General features: G+C 42.6%; 1 protein-coding gene across 2 annotated transcripts in view; it reads left to right on the forward strand.

The window, feature by feature from the left end:
* The window catches only part of LOC126272446 (regulator of G-protein signaling 17), a 1,065,106-nt gene that overhangs the window by 1,005,927 nt on the left and 38,412 nt on the right, over positions 1-20,767 (forward strand). For both annotated transcript variants that reach the window (XM_049975320.1, XM_049975321.1), the window contains one exon: positions 17,984-18,045. In XM_049975320.1, the coding sequence (XP_049831277.1) occupies positions 17,984-18,045 (62 nt within the window). The remainder of the gene's footprint in view (positions 1-17,983; positions 18,046-20,767) is intronic.

Raw genomic sequence — 20,767 nt, forward strand, 5'->3', positions numbered from 1 at the left:
CCACGGACCAAGGATTGTACTTGAATGAACAGATTATAGAGGTGTGAGAAACATGTTGTATACTTGTTTCTGCCACTGTAACGTATATAACACTTTCATTGCCTATCTCGCCAATTGACGGGACGCAAAATTTCGGTAGACCGGCGATCCCATCATCTACACATACATCATTCCTTGTAAGCCACCTATAGATGAGTAGCGGAGGTAGAGTTACCAACTCTTTAAGGTGGAGGTAAGGAATAATAGTACATAACGGAAGTGAAAATAAGGGATAAACGCAAAACATAAGGGACCTAAAGTTGACTACTCGTCCAGAATAACAAATGGTAAATAACAGCATTGTGTTACTATTCTGTACAAAAAATTATAACAATGCATCAGCAATACAAATTACATACATTCCTGCAAATAAAAAGATAAAGAAAAGAAATTACATCAGAACAGGGGTTCAACACTTGACAGAACACGCATTTAAAACCTTATCTTTTAATTATTGAAGGCTTGCTGGTATTTGGCAACAAATCGTGCCCTTTCTGTAAATGCGTATCAGTTTTTACAAAAGACAGAAATTCCTTACAACTATATTCAAAATTTACATTAACCTGACGATCTGTTTTTGCTAGATATACACTACTCTTTTTCTGTGTCATTTATAATTGATTACCCAAAAAAACTCTTACTGCACTTGCATTTGATCCAGGCACACTCAAAACAAATCCAAATACCTTAAAAGATTAGGCAAACTGACATTTAAATTTTTAAAGAAGTGAAACAATAATTGCATTTTTACAAGCATTTTCTTCCTGAGAGATTTTTTAAAACATAATAGGAATTGGTAAATTCCTCATACAAAGCATCTTCATGAACTTCGATCCGAAGAAATTCCAAAAGTTTCTGAATGTGTTAAAATTTTGATTCATACACTAAAGTAAATTGTATTCAAGATTATATTCAGAACGTTTCATCAAATTTGAAATGAGGTTTAGACGTCCAAGCGAAGCTCGATGGAAATCTATAGAGTCTGTCTCAGTAACTACCCTGAAAATCAAACACACAGCTTTCTTTTTCCCCTTCCTTAGTGAATTTGTTTCTCCACTATGCTCACCGGTATCACCTATCATTAACTCTTTATAAAATATTTCAGTGCCGAACTGATAAACGTTGTCCTCTCAGAACACAACGATTGCGCGATAGTCAAAAATGAATACCCCGACACGCGTCGAGATCTATCGGACCGATCCTGCCCCGAATGGAAATCTTATTGGCAAGTCAAAATTCATCGACAGGAGGGCGGAGCGACAAAAACAAAGGAATGTAAGTTACGAAGAGCAACAAAGAAATCATCATCTACTTTAAAAAATTAATGGCGGGAATTCTGAAAATACATGCTATATCTTGAAAAATACGGGATTCTGGATTTTCGTCAAAATTAAGTGAAAATATGGCATTTTTCAGTATATAGGGAATAAGCTGGCAACCGTACGCGGAGAGTATTTCTGGTGCCATTAACTAATACCCCCAACCACCCTCAACCTCATCCCGATGCCTACGGCATCAAACTGAGTGCCATTGTCTACAACGCTATGGAACTCATGCAGAAACAGAGAAAGCTGAGTTTTCCAAGATCTCATGTTTTCGGAATACATTTTGATTTTTATAAATGAGACTTTCGTTCTCCAAAAACTCATAATTCTTGAGCAAAGAACATGTTCCATAATTCTACAACAGATCGATGTCAACGATATACGTCTATAATTGTTTGCATCTGTCCTGCGGCCCTTCTTCAAAATAGGAATCACATGCTCCTTTTTATACAGCCACTAGATGCGCTTCGTTGTTCCTGTGATCTACGACAAGCTACTGCTAGAAGGGGAGCAAATTGGTCGTAATGCCTTTCCACTACTAAGCGATTGTATTTGCTCTTCCGTTCGGCAGTTGGTTATCACAATAACAGATTTTACAACGTTCATAAAATGATTGATAGGTGGGACTGCGTTACTATATTCCGCAGTGAAGCAATTTCGGAGAACCGAATTCATTATTTTGACCGAGTTCTCTTTCGTTTCGGTGGCAGTATGGCCTCTGAATGAATGAATAGATGATTTCGTACCGCTTACTGGTATTATGTAAAACCAGAACCTCCTAAAGTTGATCGGGGTGTGATTTCTCTCGCTGTTAAATGCGTAGTCACGTGTATTGACGTGCACAATAGACCTTCAATGTGTAGCATAAATGGCCGGCATTCTAAAAAAGAAAAAAAAACAAGGTTAATGTGGCCGACAGCCAGTGTCAGTACTGTACACTTGTTAACCCTCAGTTGATATTTAAAACTCATAAATAATTTTGAGGTTAAATCTACTTGCCGCTGAATTAAATACCTTACGCCTCAGTTCTGGCACGGAACGCACAAAATGGCCTGAAATAAACACAGCGAAGTCGTTCTCCACAGACAAAATTTCGGAGGTTACGTAACATCTCTGTTTACGCAACTTCCTTTACCTGCTCATAGCTTGTGCACGATTATGTGTCATAAACTTTAAGAATTTATTACGACGTCAAAACAGTAGAAAAAAATTGGTGTGGAAACGGGATCCAGTATCCTACATGTATGAAAAGATTTATTATTCATGTCACAAAAATGAAACATTTACTAAATATAGCTACATTTATAAAAATTGTTCGAAATAAAGACCACGTGCTCCATGCATCCCCTGAGTCTTCGTACTCTTGGTGTGTTCCATATTTGGTCAAATCCGTTTTGGATACTCTCCCTAGAACATGGATATCTGATACTGGAGTTTCATACACCAACCATTTTAAATGCCACGAGAGGAAAATATCCACTGGATTCAAATTCGGCAGTCGGTCGCGCCGAACAATGGCCCTTCGAACAGTCCCCATGTGGAGAAAATGGCTATCATAATACTCGCGAATTATCCGAGTAAAGTGAGGCAGAGAGCCTTAGTGCATGAACCACATTCGTTGGATTAGTCCAGAGACAGAACCTACGTCATCAAGTGAGTGAAGAATCTCACGTCTGACAAACTGTAGATAGGTTTGCCCAATAAGACATTGCGGAATGAAGTAGGGTCCAATGAGATGATCACGAACGATTTCATCCTACACTCGCGGGCTGAAACACTGTTGCTGTTCGTCTTGACACACTTCTTGACGATTTTTAGGACCCAGACATGATTGTTACGATAACTGAAGACAGCATCACTTGAAAATCCAGTCCTCGCAGTGAATAAGATACATGTTTAAAAGTGCATAAACAAGGCACACTGCCCTAACATGCATCGACAGAAAGATATCCTAGGCTGAAAGTATAGTTCAAATGGCTCCAAGCACTATGGGTAACATCTAAGGTCCTCAGTCCCCTAGACTTAGAACTGCGTAAACCCAACTAACCCATCGACGTCACACACATCCATGCCCGAGGCAAGATTCGACCTGCGACCGTAGCAGCCGCGTGGTTCCGGACTGAAGCTCCTAAAACCGCTCGGCCACAGCGGCCGGTGCTGAAAGTATGATCCATTTCATTCTCGCTTTCGCAGAAGGTGATATGGGTACATTATATTTTCATCAACAATGTTTCAGATCGTCATGTGATTAATGCCTTTCCTTCTTACGATCCACCTTGTACGTATTGATGGAGTACGAAGAACCTATTCTTCATGCTCAGGCGTTCGTATATCGCTACTTGCAAATCTCTTCTCGAATGAGTCTTGTCTCTAGCAAGCGTTAGTGGAGTTCTAAAGACTTTCTTGTACAGGGTAACTGCCTCCAATGTTAACATCCAGTATAAAGTTGACGCGCTGCTTTCGCATTCTATCTGCTAGGCGTCACATAAAGCACATATCCGTAAGTACGTCATCGTGATGTGTTGCGATGGAAATCTCTCTGAAACAGAACAAACGATGAACAAAACAAAATATATGCCATAACCAACTGTAAATGGAAAGTGCGTAAAGACTATGTTTAAGGTAAATTACCCAAGCAAGAGTGACTGAAGGGAATTTGTTTCATGCTGCCCTAATGAAGGATGTTTAGACCCACGTTAATGTGAACTTTTTGTAATAATTTTGATGTCAAAAAGGAACCTCTAAAATCCATATCTTTTTCCTCTTTACTTTGAAACGTCGTCACCACATTTTGCTTCTTGTTCTCCGTGAAAATTGTGACAGCGTGCTACAGATTCATCTGTTTATTCAGAGGTGAAGTAACAATTCAGGAATTGGCGTAAGAGCACCTCGACATACATATAGATTACTGATCAAACGTTTTCGATTACCTACCCCCGTTCTGATAATAAAACAAGAACAGACTTGTAAAGATTAAGCACCTCTGGAGTATATTTGATTGGTAGTTTGCATGGAGGAGAGGTGATAAGTGTCCACAACACCTCCGTGTCTTGACGTAAGACTTTTGCGTTCGAATAGGCCTTATTTCTTCAGCCGCCTGTGTAGCTATCAGTTCCCATTAATTTTCAGTACATTGTGTGATTCTTGCAGTGTGTTGTATACCTGATCAGGTTGATACCATACTTCCTCCTAATGGGACGCAACCGGGAGACTGGAACTGAAAAATGAGCTGCAATTGCTGAAGCCCTGCATCCGGAAGGCCCTTTTAGTAAGACAACAGCAAAAATAAGATATTAAAGTGCCTGCAGTATTCAGAAATACGATGCCATATTCCTTTGGAACAGGCACTGCGGTGACTAAAGCCATTATGAAATACATGAAATGTGTTCGCAATTTGAATATTGACAACGATGAGTTGTATGATGGCATGACAACAATGAAAACTTGTGGAGCCACGGGACCCGAAGCCAGAATTTCCGAATATCGCGAGCAGTCACCTTACCATCAGGCTAACCGAGCACGACTCATGGCCACACCAAAACTTCAAAGAAAAAAGGAAGAAAGGAAGACTACATTTAAAGTCATTTCGACAGCGAGGTCAATAGAGATGGAGCACAACCTCGGATTGCGTCAAGGATGTGGGAGGAAATCGGCCGTGCCCATTCCAAGGAACCAACCTGACATTTTTCTGGAGCGATTTATTGAAATCAAGCGAAAACCGAAATGTGGATGGTCGAAAGCGGGTTTGAACCGTCGTCCTCTTGAATGCGAATCCAGTGTCCTAACCATCAATTTTGGTACATGCTCGGTATGTTACCCTGGGTCTTTCCTAGCATCTACAGCTAGATTACTTTCTACAAGCCACCTTCCCGTGTGTGCACCACTGTCACCTCCCACCTTTGACAACCATCAAAACCTCCAAATGTCAACCATTTATCTACAACCAGTAACCAAACAGCCATTATGTATATTCCCGTGCATAGGAGCCGGCTGTCGTGTCCGAGCGGTTCTAGGCGCTTCAGTCCGGAACCGCGCTGGTGCTACGGTCGCAGGTTCGAATCCTGCCTTGGGCAAGGATGTGTGTGCTGTCCTTAGGTTAGTTAGGTTTAAGCAGTTCTAAGTATAGGGGACTGATGACCTCAAATGTTAAGTCCCATGGTGCTGAGAGCCGTTTGAACCATTGAACCTGTGCATGGGAGACATTTTAACTTCGTCCCAAAGATTATTTTGATGTATCTCTCCATGTTAGTCTATTATACGCAAGCCTCAAAATCTCTGCGTCATTACTGCTGCCTTAATTCTTCCAAACCTGTTTAACAGAAAAGAACAGCATGCCAATAACACTGATGACATGTATCTTTTATTGCTTGTGCATGGACTAAAAGGCTATAAATGAAATCCTATTAGCTACAAATTTCGTAGAAAACACTGACAGAGGTGGGTAATAAGAACACTCCACATGAATCATTGACAGTAATTCTAATATGGGATAAGTATATTGGCATACACTGAGGTGACAGAAAGTCTTGGTACAGCATTGTGCACTTACACAGATGACGGGTACACAAGGTATAAAAGGGCAGTGCATTGCCAAAGCTGTCATTTGTACTCAGTTGATTTATGTGGATTGGTTTCCGACGTGATTACGGCCGCATAACGGGAATTAACAGACTTTGATCGCGGAATGGAAGTAGGAGCTAGATGCATGGGACATTCCATTTTGAAAATCGTTAGGAAATTCAGTATTTCGAGATCCACAGTCTCAAGAGTGTACCGATAATACCACATTTCAGGCATTACCTCTCACCACAGACAACGTACTGGCTGACGGTCTTCACTTAACGACGTAGAGCAGGGGTGTTTGCATAGAGTTATCAGTGCTAACAGACAGGCAACACTGCGTGAAATAGCAGCAGAAATCAATGATCAATGTGGGCCGGACGACAAAAGTACCCGTTAGGACAGTGTGGAGAAATTTGGCCTTAACGAGCTACGGCAGTAGATAATCGACGCTACTGCTTTTGCTAACGGCGCGAAATCGCCAGCAGCGCCTCTCCTGGGGTCCTATTCTATATCGTTCATACCGATTGGTGCAGTAGGTTCATCTCGGTAATGAAGTCATTATCAGTTCTTTATCCGAATTTCCTATTCAGTTAACTTCTGAGACCGAGCGGTCCTCCCACCGAGTTTTCAACTATACCGAAAGGTTTTGGATTTCGGTATGGCCCTGTCGTTCGGTTATCTCTGGTTTATTTACACCTATCATTTGTTACTTTAAACATATTGAGCTGTTTTAGCTTTGTATTTAGTGTTACTAAAGTATCATCACAGGATGCGTCCAGTTGGAAAATAAGTTCATAGTAGACTATTTTCCTTTGTTAGAAAGATGGTTAGGTCAGGTTGCTACTGTGAATGATTACAACCTAAAAAAAAAAAATGTTTTCGGTCAATATTCTCTCAAAATACCTGTTACTTTATGAAGTTAAGAGTTTAAAGATCATTAAAAATCAAGACATCGGCTCTGCTTGCTTATTTTACATGAGTGTTAGCTGAAATTACTAGTAACTTCGCGTATTCTTTTCCGCAAGTCGTTTTCTTATTAACTATCGAAACGCTTTTAAAACTTTTAAGTAATAATGCAAAGGAATTTTGTGAAGCCTGGTAGAGGAAACCTTCCAAAATTTCATACCTTTACGGCTTGTTGTTGTTGTTGTGGTCTTCAGTCCTGAGACTGGTTTGATGCAGCTCTCCATGCTACTTATCCTGAGCGAATTCTTCATCTCCCAGTACTTACTGCAACCCATATCCGTCTGAATCTGCTTAGTGTATTCATCTCTTGGTCTCCCTCTACGATTTTTACCCTCCACGCTGCCCTCCAATGCTAAATTTGTGATCCCTTGGTGCCTCAGAACATGTCCTACCAACCGATCCCTTCTTCTAGTCAAGTTGTGCCACAAACTTCTCTTCTCCCCAATCCTATTCAGTACTTCATCATTAGTTATGTGATCCACCCATCTAATCTTCAGCATTGTTCTGTAGCACCATATTCCGAAACCTTCTATTCTCTTCTTGTCCAAACTATTTATTGTCCATGTTTCACTTCCATACACGGCCACACTCCAAACAAATACTTTCAGAAACGACTTCCTGACACTTAAATCTATACTCGATGTTAACAAATTTCTCTTCTTCAGAAACTATTTCCTTGCCATTGGCAGTCTACATTTTATATCTTCTGTACTTCGACCATCATCAGTTATTTTGCTCCCCAAATAGCAAAACCCCTTTACTACTTTAAGTGTCTCATTTCCTCATCTAATTCCCTCAGCATCACCCGACTTAATTCGACTACATTCCATTATCCTCGTTTTGCTTTTGTTGATGTTCATCTTATATCCTCCTTTCAAGTCACTGTGCATTCCATTCAACTGCTCTTCCAAGTCCTTTGCTGTCTCTGACAGAATTACAATGTCATCGGCGAACCTCAAAGTTTTTATTTCTTCTCCATGGATTTTAATACCTACTCCGAATTTTTCTTTTGTTCCCTTAACTGCGTGCTCAATATACAGATTGAATAACATCGGGGAGAGGCTACAACCCTGTCTTAGTCTCTTCCCAACCACTGCTCCCTTTTCATGCCCCTCGACTCTTATAACTGCCATCTGGTTTCTGTACAAATTGTAAATAGCCTTTCGCTCCCTGTATTTTACCCCTGCCACCTTTAGACTTTGAAAGAGAGTATTCCAGTCATTATTGTCAAAAGCTTTCTCTATTTCTACAAATGCTAGAAACGTACGTTTTCCTTCCCTTAATCGTTCTTCTAAGATAATCCGTAAGGTCAGTACTGCCTTGTGTTCCAACATTTCTACGGAATCCTAATTGATCTTCCCCGAGGTCGGCTTCTACCAGTTTTTCCATTCGTCTGTAAAGAATTCGCGTTAGTATTTTGCAGCTGTGACTTATTAAACTGATAGTTCGGTAATTTTCACATCTGTCAACACCTGCTTTCTTTGGGATTGGAATTATTATATTCTTCTTGCAGTCTGAGGGTATTTCGCATGTCTCATACATCTTGCTCACCAGATGGTAGAGTTTTGTCAGGACTGGCTCTCCCAAAGCTGTCAGTAGTTCTAATGGAATGTTGTCTACTCAGGGGGGGCCTTGTTTCGACTCAGGTGTTACGCCCGCATTATTCGGCGACGGAGCCATCCTGCGTCTTTCTATATTGGAATTACATAAAGTAAAGTGTTGGAAGCACTCAAGCTGTAATAGCCAAGTTGGTAAGGCGACGACTGCCGTGACAAAGGACATAGGTTACTATACTGTTGGATACGAAAATATTTTGTTTTCCTCTTCGTGTTTGCAACGCATTCTGAGACTTCGTTAATTGTCAACGTTAAGCATTTTTATGTAATATTCATTGTAATTTACACATAAGAGCGCGCTTTCTCAGTAACGGATATCTCCGATTTCACTACTGCCGTACGTTCAAGAAATGAAATGTGAAATTACTGTGCATGAAACAACTGACAGTGACATTTACACTTCTTCTTGTCACAAATAATTCACCATTTTTTTCAGAATACTTAGCGATTTCCGAGAGTGTTGTCAGACAGGAATCTAAGAACACAACGTAAACTACAGCGAATGAAGCTAGCAGCAATAGTTTTTATACTCTAGCTCGTCACCAGTATTTATCTGCGAGCGAATCGTTAACAACAGTAGACAGAGATGAAATGTTCTTGCCACAATATTTTCAGACTATATAACCACACATAAAACATTTTGATTCATCCGATGCATGTTATAAGCTACAAGGAACTTCTACAGCTGCACTCGCCACACGCTATTGAAAAGGCGATTTTTTATTTTGTTTTTATGAAACAAATCGCTGATGTTTCCTATAGGAAAGTAAGATACTTCATTATTGGGATCTCTAGAAGCGACCTACAACCACATTCTATGCATTTTCTTAATCTTTGACACTCTCTTAAACAACATTTCGGATTCATGGAGATGTGTTCCGTCTATGCAACTAATTGAAGGCAATTTATTCATATACGCATTGCGCTTCTTTTATTTGTGAAGGATCATCACGAATAAAGGAAGCGAAACGGGTATGGCAATAAACAAACTGCCTTCAATAAGTTACATAGACGGAACGTACCTCCATGAATTTTGAAGCAACTAAGGAACGACGGAAACAGAAGAAATGACGAATTTCTCTGGTGTTTCTATAGATGTATTTGTACAATGTGATACTACACTCCATTCCTAACTCATATTTCGAAACGTAAAATTCAAAACAAGACGTCGATGTGAATCAAAATAAAATGACATAGTGTGACATTTATGACAGTTTCCAGAACACAGTCAATATTCTATCGTTATCGCGCATTCATGGAAGACCGTGGTCAGCGAAATTTGAACCGTATTTACATACTCTAACCACACTTTTCGGTATTGTGAAGAATGGCGTACCTGTGTCGGCTGCTAGCTGCTTCCAGTTCGTGCCTCTTTGGCGCTGCAGTGCGCATGCACGGATCTGAGCAAATTGCTTAAATTGATTGGCATGAGGAGGACAGCAGCGTTTCAGTTCGCTAGGACCGTTCGGCAACGCTTTCGAAATGCTTACTGAATAATGATGGGGCTCTGTTTCGAAAAGAAGACTGTACGGTGCTCTAGCGTACCAAACAGACCGGAAAAATTGCGGAAAGATGCAGAATAGGGCCCCTTGTCTCATGACTATACTGGTTGGCCCCTGACAATTGGCAAACCGTGACCTGGTCAAATGAGTCCCGATTTTAGTTGGTGAGAGCTGAAGGTAGGGTTGGAGTGTGGTGCAGACTCCCCGGAGCCATGTATCCAAGCTGTCAGCCAAGGCACTGTGCAAGCAATCTGGTTGTGTCTCGATGATGATGTGGATTATGTCTACCTGGAATGAATTGGATCCTCTGGTCCAACCGAGTTGATCACTGACTGGAAATGGTTACGTTCGGCTACATGGAGACCACATGCAGCCATTCATGGACTTCATGTTCCCAAACAACGATGTAATTTTTACAGATGACAAAGAGCCATGTTCCTGGGCCAAAGTTGTTTGCTATTGCTTTGAAGTACATTATGGACAGTTCGAGCGAATGATTTGACTATCCAGATCACCGACATGAATCCTATCGAACAATTATGGGACATAACTGAGTGGTCAATTCGTGCACAAAATCGTGCACTGGCAACACCGTAGCAATTGTGAGTGGCTACAGGGACAACTTGGCTCAGTGTCTCTGCAGAGGACTTCCAGTAACTTGTTGAGTCCATGCTACATCGAACTGCTGCACTACTCCAGGCGAAAGGAAGTCTGACATGGTATTAGGAGATAGCCCATGACTTTTGTGATCTCGGTGTATATTACGTGAATACCGCTAATGGGCATATACTGAACACATAAACAGACTTTCAGATTTTGAGCGGGAGTGAAAGTATAAATATATGCGAAAAATGGTAACTGGAATAATTCCATTACCCCCATTACCCCTGGTGATACAAAGATTAATGATCTTGCAGACAATATTGAAAGTAGTTCCAGACTTTTCGTTGCCGGTACAGTTATCTATAACGAACTAACGCCTGAAAAAGCTAGCGCAAGTATTAGTCATTTCTTGTTAAGATTCCAAAGTTCTGCGAGGTTTAGCAACGTGCTTTAAATGTTCGGAGATGTAAAATTTTGCAATATCGATAATTCACAGATGAATTCAGACAACTCATGCAAATATCTCGGTGTAACAATTTGTAGGGAACACGAATTTCAATGATCACATGTGCTCTGTTAAAAGCAAAGATGTGGACAGTCTGCAGTTCATTGCTAGAATATGAGGTAAGGATACAGCATACAAATCGCTAGCGCACGCAACCTAGAATGTTGTTCAATCAAGTGGGACCTGTATCAGAGAGGACTAACTATGGTTATTGATTGCGTACAAAGAAGGGTTGCACGAGTTGCCACCCCTGAGTGGCCGTGCGGTTCTAGGCGCTACAGTCTGGAACCGGGCGACCGCTACCTTCAAAGGTTCGAATCCTGCCTCAAGCATGGATGTATGTGATGTCCTTAGGTTAGTTAGGTTTAATTAGTTCTAAGTTCTAGGCGACTGATGATCTCAGAAGTTAAGTCGCATAGTGCTCAGAGCCATTTGAACCACCTGCACGAGTTGTCCCAGGTTTGTTTGATCCTTGGGAGAGTGCCACGTGGACGCTGGAAGAACCGAAGGGGCAGACTCTTTAAGATAGACGTAAACTATCCCGTGCAAGCCTGTTGTAAGGTTTCCAGGCGAAACTTTATGTGACGAATCTAGGGGGTTTACTATAACTCTGTGGTATCGCTCCCATAGGGATCGCGGACACAAAATTTAATTACAGCACGCACAGTGACATTTCAGCAGTCATTCTGCCCGCGCTTCATCAATGACTGATCCAGGGATGTGGCGCAATGGTTAGCACACTAGACTCCAATTCGAGGTCATGATTGTTCAAATCCGCATACGATCATCTTAAGTTAGGTTTTCGGCGTTTTCCCTAAATCATCCCAGGCAAATGCTAACATGGCACCTTTGAAAAGGCACGACCGTTTTCTTTCCCCATCCGAGGTTGTGCTGGGTCTTTGTTGATTGTCCTGTCGATATGACGTTAAATCCTATTCTTCGCAAGTGAAATGAACGGGAAAAGCTCTAATACCTGGTGAAGTGGTATGTACCCTCTGGCATGCACTACACAATGGTTTGAAGAGAATAGATGGAGGTAAAATCGGCAGAATAACAGTTTCGTCGCGCACAGATAGCTCTTTGGGGTCAGGCTGTAAACTACTTGTTACCTCAGAAACAGTTACCTGTTAACATTGAGGTACCACTTGACCATGGTATTGTTGCACTTGGCCTCTCGTGGCCGTTATCGGAAACATGCTACGTCGTCACACCAATCAAATGTAGCTGTGACTAAGTAAAACGAAACGCCTTGCGAATGATTTTAAGACAGTTGTGCATAAGTGGTTCAGTGCATCCTCGACCAAAACTCATGACAAGCCGACCGAAAGGCTTCACTCATCCACTATTTTAGCCGACTAGTAGAGCTTCACGTGGGCAGTACACTGAGGTGACAAAAGTCAAGGGATATTGAGCTGGACATCCTTTTGCGCAGTGTAGTGCAGCAACCCACGTGGCATGGACTCAACAAGTCGCTGAAAGTCCCCTACAGAAATAATGATCCATGCTGCCCCTGTACCTGACCATAATAACGAAAGTGTTGCCCCTGCACGAGTTTGTGGGCGAACGGAGCTCTCGATTATGTCCCATAAATGTTCTATGGGCGGCCAAATCATTTGCTTCAATTGAGAACGATTATGGGGCGGTGACATGGCACCTTGTCAACAATAAAAATGTTGTCCTTGTTTGGATATATTAAGTCCATGAATAGCTGAAAATGGTCTCCAAGTAGACGCACAGAACCGTTTTCAGTCAATAATTAATTCAGATGGACCACAGAACGTAGCCCATCCTATATAAACACAAGCCACACCATTAAAGAGCCATCATCACCTTGCACAGTGCCTTGTTGACAACTTGGGACGATGACTTCGTGGTGTCTGTGCCAACCTCGAACACTACTATCAAGTCTAACCAACTGAAATCGCGACTTACCTGACCAGGCCACGGTTTTCCAGTCGTGTAGGGTCCAAGTGATATCGTCACGCATCCAGGAGAGGTGATGTTCAGTTAGCAAAGGCACTTGCGTCGGTCGTCTGCTGCCATAGCCCATGAATGCCAAATTTCGCCGCACTGTCCTAACAGATGCGTTCATCACACGTCCCACATACATTTCTGTGGTTATTTCACGCACTGTTGCTTCTCTGTTGGCAATGTTAACTCAACGCAAACGTCGCTGCTCTCGGTCGTTATGTGAAGGCCGTCGGCCACTGCGTTGTCCGTGGTGAGAGGTAATGTCTGAAATATGGTATTGACAGCACAGTCTTGACACTGTGGATCTCATAATATTGAATTCTCTAAAGATTTTCGAAATGGAATGTCATATGCATCTAGCTCCAACTACCATTCCGCTTTCACAGTCTGTTAGTTACTGTCGAGGGGCAATATCATTTCAGAAACCATTTCACGTGAATCACCTGAGTACAAATGATAACTCCACCAGCGCACTGCCCCTTTATACCTTTTGTATGCGATACTGCCGACATCTGTATATGTGCATATTGCTATCCCATGACTTTTGTCACCTCAGTGTGTATTACTCGCGTTTACAACGTATCCGTACCTTCTGAAACAGTAAACAAGGAGTTGGCAACGCCGTGTGCCGAGTGGTTCCAATGCACGTTTACAGCTCCGGGTGTGTTGGTGCTCTTGTGAGCATTCTTGACCTTAAAAATGTGATATACTGTAGCAAAGGAAGTACAGGAATTTGACAGTCTGGTTTGTATGTGGTCGTCAACAGTGAATGAACGGAAGAAATCCACTTACTTATGGTGATGTTTTTCTGTAAGAGACGAAAATTGCCCAGTGCGATATTTGTGGCTAGAGTACTTCTGCTTCTGCTTTCTTTCGTTTCTACTACGGGGTGAATATTATCGTATGGGGTTTACCGCGCAACCGCAACACGTGACACCATCTATTGCGATTTGCCAAGGCCGTGACGGAAGCCTTGGATCGTCTGGAGTGCTCAGGAGTGCTTTTCCTGGACATCTCCAAGCCCTTCGACTGCATGTGGGGATTCCGACGCCGCATGTCAGACTCATTGCATGTTACCTGCGTGTTAGCACATTCAACGTCTGTGCCGAAGACAGCCTTTGACAGCCATGCCAATACAAGAGGGAGTGACCCATTGATCTGTCCTCGGTCCCCCGCTGATGTCTCAAAGCCTGAGAGGGTGTCGTTAGCGCTTTATGCGGCCGACACCGCACACGAAGCTCGCTTCATGAAAATCGATGTCACGCATTGGTATTTGCGGACAGTATGCAATGTTCTAGGTGCAAGGACCACGAAGTGGTGTCTAAATTTTAACGTTACGAAAAACCACACCGTCATAAATACGAGGCACAGAGTGCAGAAGGACCTTCAACCATTGCCGATCATGGGAGGCACCATCCCATGGTAGTACCTCGAGGTAATCCAGAATAAGGGTAAACTGTATGCCCGTATGATGGCGCTTTAACCCCTGACAAAACTAGTGTCGACGCTTCCACTACACTTTGTTGTTACGCCTTATCAAGCGTTTATCCGACCAGCGCCACAAAACGAGGCCACAGTGGCCCGCATCTCGTGGTCGTGCGGTAGCGTTCTCGCTTCCCACGCCTGGGTTCCCGGGTTCGATTCCCGGCAGGGTCAGGGATTTTCTCTGCCTCGTGATGGCTGGGTGATATGTGATGTCCTTAGGTTAGTTAGGTTTAAGTAGTTCTAAGTTCTAGGGGACTGATGACCATAGATGTTAAGTCCCATAGTGCTCAGAGCCATTTGCACCATTTCTTTTTTGAGGCCACAGTGTGCAGAACCAGAGCCGATTGCCACATTTGGGGACTCAACAGTGTGGAGGGTAGAGCCTTAAGTTCAAATGGTTCAAATGGCTCTGAGCACTATGGGACTTAACATCTATGGTCATCAGTCACCTAGAACTTAGACCTACTTAAACCTAACTAACCTAAGGACATCACACAACACCCAGTCATCACGAGGCAGAGAAAATCCCTGACCCCGCCGGGGATCGAACCCGGGAACCCGGGCGCGGGAAGCAAGAACGTTACCGCATGACCACAAGCTGCAGACAGGTAGAGCTTTAAGATTCACCACGTACCTCTCGTGACTAATCTGGAACTACACAAGATAACAGGCATCCCCGTGAAAGGGAAGAATAAAACTGCCCCACAGTTCTATGAAGCATCGCGGCAGTGTGCCACTAGGCTGACTGCAAGTCCGAGAAACCATCAGCACAGAAGAAGGACCACTAAATCGCCCGACCTTCTACGGCAGTAGTGATGAGTTAATAGTACATAAACCAGCGCACAATAATGAGACGGAAAACAAATACGTTGGAGAAAATAAAGGACAATACTTTAAGCAAAAGCAGGGACAGTTTTCAGAAAACTTAACCTGCACAAAAGAGGCAGACATAACTGTCCATGAGGATAAGAGTGGTTGTTTGGTTGAGGCAAAGTTGGCGGTAGTTGGTGGCCAGACCTCCTTCCTAACGCCACCACTCCTTCGGTGACGGAGTCTATGTAGCCCTTCTGCCTGCATCTAGTACAATTCTATGTTAAAGTTGAGAAGGTATCACTAAATGTTTGGGTAGCGCGCATCTGAGGCAGAACGTGGGTACCACCCCGGTATTTACGTAAACTGGTGTCCAAAATTAAAGCAACAACCCACTATTTCCCCGTCCTGTGTCTAATTCACGATTTAATCGCACAAACTGTCAGCAGACGTCCGCACGGAAGATGGCATTCCGGTCAACGAAAAATCACGCCAGAGACGACTTCAGGGCACCTATCAAACGGGGTACAGTTTGGCAGGTAATCTCACATCCAAAATCGTTGAGTATACAGTCATAGACGGTGCTATGACATGAGGACACCTACCAGACTATGAGGTGGAGGGACGTACGAAGAATGGGAGCAGGACAGTCGCAAAATGATATGGCTCGATGGCTTAACGTGAAACATTCAGTTTATATAGATTGGAAATGTACCACGATCATCAGAGCAGGTCAGGCGACATCAGAAAGAGAGGACGGTTATTTGGCTGTAAGGGGAAGATGATTCCGCCTTACTACTGTACGGAAAATGGGATCTGACCTCGCAGCATCCACTGGACGTGTTGCATCAAGGCAAACGGTGTACAAAAGGCATCTGCAGAGTGGCCTTTACTGTCGGAGGAGTGCTACATGTGTACCTCTGACACGTGTTCACTGAAGGGAACGTCTAGAGTGGAACCGTCAACATGCCACCTGGACGATCGAATGGAAGGCCAATATTCTTTTCACAGATGACTCCCGATTTGCTTTGAACAGTGTTTCTCGAGGGATACGCATCTGGAGAGCATGTGAAACACTACTTCGGGATCAAAACAGTGTGGAAAGAGACCGATGTCGAGGAGGGTTTATGTTGACCACTCGAACAGCTCTTCATGAACATATACGGTTAAATTCGCAGGGTTTAACTGCTGTCAAGTATCGTGACAAGATTTTGGGTCATTATGAAAAATTTGCATGCATGGCTTGGCCTGCTCGCTCTTCTGATTCGAATCCCGCAGAGCAAGTCTGGGCTGCACTGGAGACACGGGTTGCATCACGTGACAATGCACCAACCACTCGTCAACACTTGCCAGCAACTCTGCAGAAGGAATGGGCGTTATTGCCTCAACATGGGAGTGACGTCATTTACAACATGTCTCAGCGCTGTTATGCCTGCACTGCGGCCAGAGGTAGTCATACTGAGCACATTAAACGGTTGTCGGAATGTGTGTCTAAATCAGTTAAGTTGGAAAAAATGAAGAAAATTTTTGTCTACCGTTATGCATGTTGCAATTGTTTACGTTCTGTATTCTTTACATTGTTTTTACTTCACTATCATCTGTTTATACTGTTTTCTGGCAAAATAAACGCAACTTCGCGAAATTTCTGTTCGTTTATTTAATTTTGAATTTGGACACCAGTGTTGTGAGATGTGGGAAACCACGTAGAAACCACATCCAGCTGGCGGTCTCACCAGCCATCGTCATTAGACCGCGAGGTGAATTTGATCCGATGCAGGTTTGCCTCCGCGTATCTTGGAAGTCGGCTATTTAACGACCTAGGCTAGCCAGGCGGGTATTTGTGGACAAACATTATGTTTCAAAAGGTCTTTGAGTAACGTATTTTCTCCAACATGACTAAATTTCTTCAGAAAATGTTTGTCAAAATCTCGAATAATAGAGACAGTAGCGCCTTTTCTAAGAGGTGCCAACGACTCATAGTTTGACAACAGTTTCACTGCTACGATTCGCGAGATTCGTTTTCGAATAAACTCCCACCGGTAAGGTCGGCCTAATAACATTTTTTATGGTATTGCCAACCCGTTACTCAGTAATTTAGTAATCTGCATGAGTGACAGTCAGTACCTACAAATCGACAATCGGTCATTATAAATTTAGATATTTCATAAAGCATTTCTTACAGACTTTTACGTTTCTCCTAGATGAACATGACGCCCGCATTCCAAGAGACAGGAAACAGACTACATGAAGGTGGCAGGATCCCTGGCCGATTCTGATATACTTTCTGCTTTGTCCTTAACAGTTTTCGTCTCAAACGTGTACTAATATCTTGCACTACGTTAAAGCGGAAAATAACGTGTTGTATTAAGGACGTTAGACCTCTTAATAGACCGCTTACGAAGGGCAAGACTGTGGTACTGTGATTTGCCAACTCTACAGTACCAGCAGCAACTTCCCCTTTTAAGATAAAGACGTACGTCAAGTAGAAAATTTGTCAGATCTCATAATCTGACTGAGACAAGGCACATATAGCTGTAAGGTATTTAAAAGTAAACCTCCGTATCATATTTTAACTCTTTTTTCCGAATTATGTTGCAGGCCTTCGCTGGAAGAAATTCGGAGTTGGGGAAAGTCGTTCGACAGACTCATGAAAAGTGCCGGTAAGTATATGCACTTATCTTGATTCTCCCTCTCTTGAAGTAAAGTTTATACCTTAATGCCGAATTTAATTTACGGACTACCATACTTATTACGTAAGTAATAACATAGGTTATCTTCCTTTTCTATGACATCTAAGAAATACGTAAAATGGAGAATTAACAAACAGAGACGATATTACATATAACGGAGTTCTCGGAAGGTACAAATTATTATGTCTGCAACTTTTCTTCCACCGTTTTGCAATAGACGGCAGTAGCGGCAAGTAGGGTTGAGGTGGTAGGTCATAGGTGTAATACAATAAGCTCAGGCACCTGTAAACATAATGTCATAAAAATATTAGTCGATTTGTGATTGCATCATAAGGTTATCCTCAGTTACGTACGTCAACTTAACATACCCATTTCTCGCTATTTGCGGGAAGTTTTAATTTTCTGCTTTAACACGAAGAAATCTGCGTCTGTGGTTCTTAAAATGCTGGGTGAGACCAATGGTGAGGCAACTATTAGTGGAAGAACGTGCAGAGAATGTTTTCAGCGCCTTAAGAACCGTGATTTTGATGTCGAAGACCGGCATGGCGGTGGAAGACAGAACATTTTCGTAGCTACTGAAACAGACGAAGACAGCCACAGGAAGTCATTATCGAAAGCAATTGATGCGTTCGATCCCATAACTGAAACACAAACGGCCACAATACAGCGATAGACATGAAAAGGTAATTTCGAAGCAGGTCGGTGCTCTACCCCATGTCGCAAAACCCGCCAAAATATTCATGGAAACGTTGTAATGAGAAGTCCTATCCCTCCCGCCGTATTCTCCACACGTTGCTCTCTCTACCACCATTTTCGATCTGCGACATACAGTCTGGCAGACCAGCACTTCCGATCATATGAACAAGTGCAAAGCTGAATCGATTCAGGGACCCCCACAAAAGACCCCCAGTTCTTCGGCCACGGGATTCGTATGCTCTCCGAAAGATGGGAGAATGTAGTGGCCAGCGATGGGCAAACTATGAACCATAATTTGTTTGTAAGCCCCGAACTTCGGCGGAAGCAAAGTTGTAGACGTAGTATTTTAGTTTTCAAAATATACTGACGGGAAAAAATCGAAAAACCAGAAAATAAGTAATGTTGAGTAGCAATATATCGCGAATAAATTTGTCTAGGGAACATTTTTTAAGTGATTAACATAGTAAGATCACAGGTTAATGTAAGTGCGAGATAAACCATTGCAAATGTGTAATACTTGTACATCAATAACGTGTGTGAGCGCCAGAATGTTGAATGTAAGCATGCAAACGTCCATGCATTGTGTTGAACAGGTTCCGAGTGTCAGTTTGTAGAATGGAGTTCCATGCCTGTTACAATTCGTCGGTCAATACAGTCAGCAGTTGTCGTCCGATGATGTCCAGATCTGCTCGACTGGAGACAGATCTGGTGATTGAGCAGGCCAAAGCAACTTGTCGACACTCTGTAAATAATTTTGAGTTGCAACAGCAGTACTTAGGAGAGCGTTATCCTGTTGGAAAACACCTCCTGGAATGCTGTTCATGAATGGCAGCACAACAGGTCGAGTCACCAGACTGACGTACAGTTTTGCAGTGAGAGTGCGTGGGATAATCACGTTAGTGCTCCTCCTCTCATACGAAATCGCACCCCCAGACCATGGCTCCACGTTTAGATCCACTGTGTCTAGGATACAGACAGGTTGATTACAGGCCCTCAATTGACCTCCTTCTAATCAACACAAGGCCATTATTGGCACTGAGGCAGATCCAACTTTCATCACAAAACACAACAGACCTCCACCTCGCCCTGAAATAAGCTCTCGCTTGACACCACTGAAGTCGCAACTGCTACCATCAATCATGTACAGTGGCTACATTCCTGTCAAGTCTTTGCACACAATCGCAAAAGGAATATCCAGCTTCTCGTAGCTCTATTACACGACCTCGTTCGAACAGTGAAGTGATGATAACGGCGTCTTTATCGTACTAAAGGATATCTGGATTAACATCAGCTCACCATGTCCAACCTCAAACGTAACTAACGCTCACTACCACTACAAGTGTATTTAAAGCAAACCTGACTTGCATAATAAGAAAATAGTGGCGCTGCTCCTATGAGACTGCCTACCAACTTTCGTTTATGTCGCACAACTCTTTCTTGTTGCTGTGAGTTTTTTCCCGTCAATGTAATTACCCCTACATTTAACGCCTTTCCTCAACAACTTAACCTGAATCTCTGTTGGTCCATCATGGCCAGAGGACATCGGCTGATTAAGTAATTGTCAGTGCCACTAAAACTCACCAACAGTCGTGTATTTTAAGATATTATTTAATTTTATTGTAAAGGCTACCAGCTTCGGCATTTCATTATGCCATCTTCAGGCCCCATACACATCTATCCAAATTAAGGAACTTGTCGTAGAGCGCCATAAATCACTGGATATCGTGAATTCAATAGTTATACACTTGCTTCATTACAAGTCGTGAGTTGGTCTTCTAATGAAGCAATTTTACAATTGTTGAATTCACGATATCCAGTCATTTATGGCGCTATACAAGTTCGTTTATTTGGATAGATGCGTATGATGCCTGAAGATGGCATATTGATATGCCGAAACTGGTTGCCTTCACAATAAAATAAAATAAAATAAAATAAAACGAGTCTCTTAAAATACACGGCTGTTTGTGAATTTTACTGACAATGACAGTTACTTAAA

Source organism: Schistocerca gregaria, chromosome 5 (genome assembly GCF_023897955.1).
Source record: "Schistocerca gregaria isolate iqSchGreg1 chromosome 5, iqSchGreg1.2, whole genome shotgun sequence".
In the NCBI taxonomy this organism is placed as follows: Eukaryota; Metazoa; Arthropoda; class Insecta; order Orthoptera; family Acrididae; genus Schistocerca; species Schistocerca gregaria.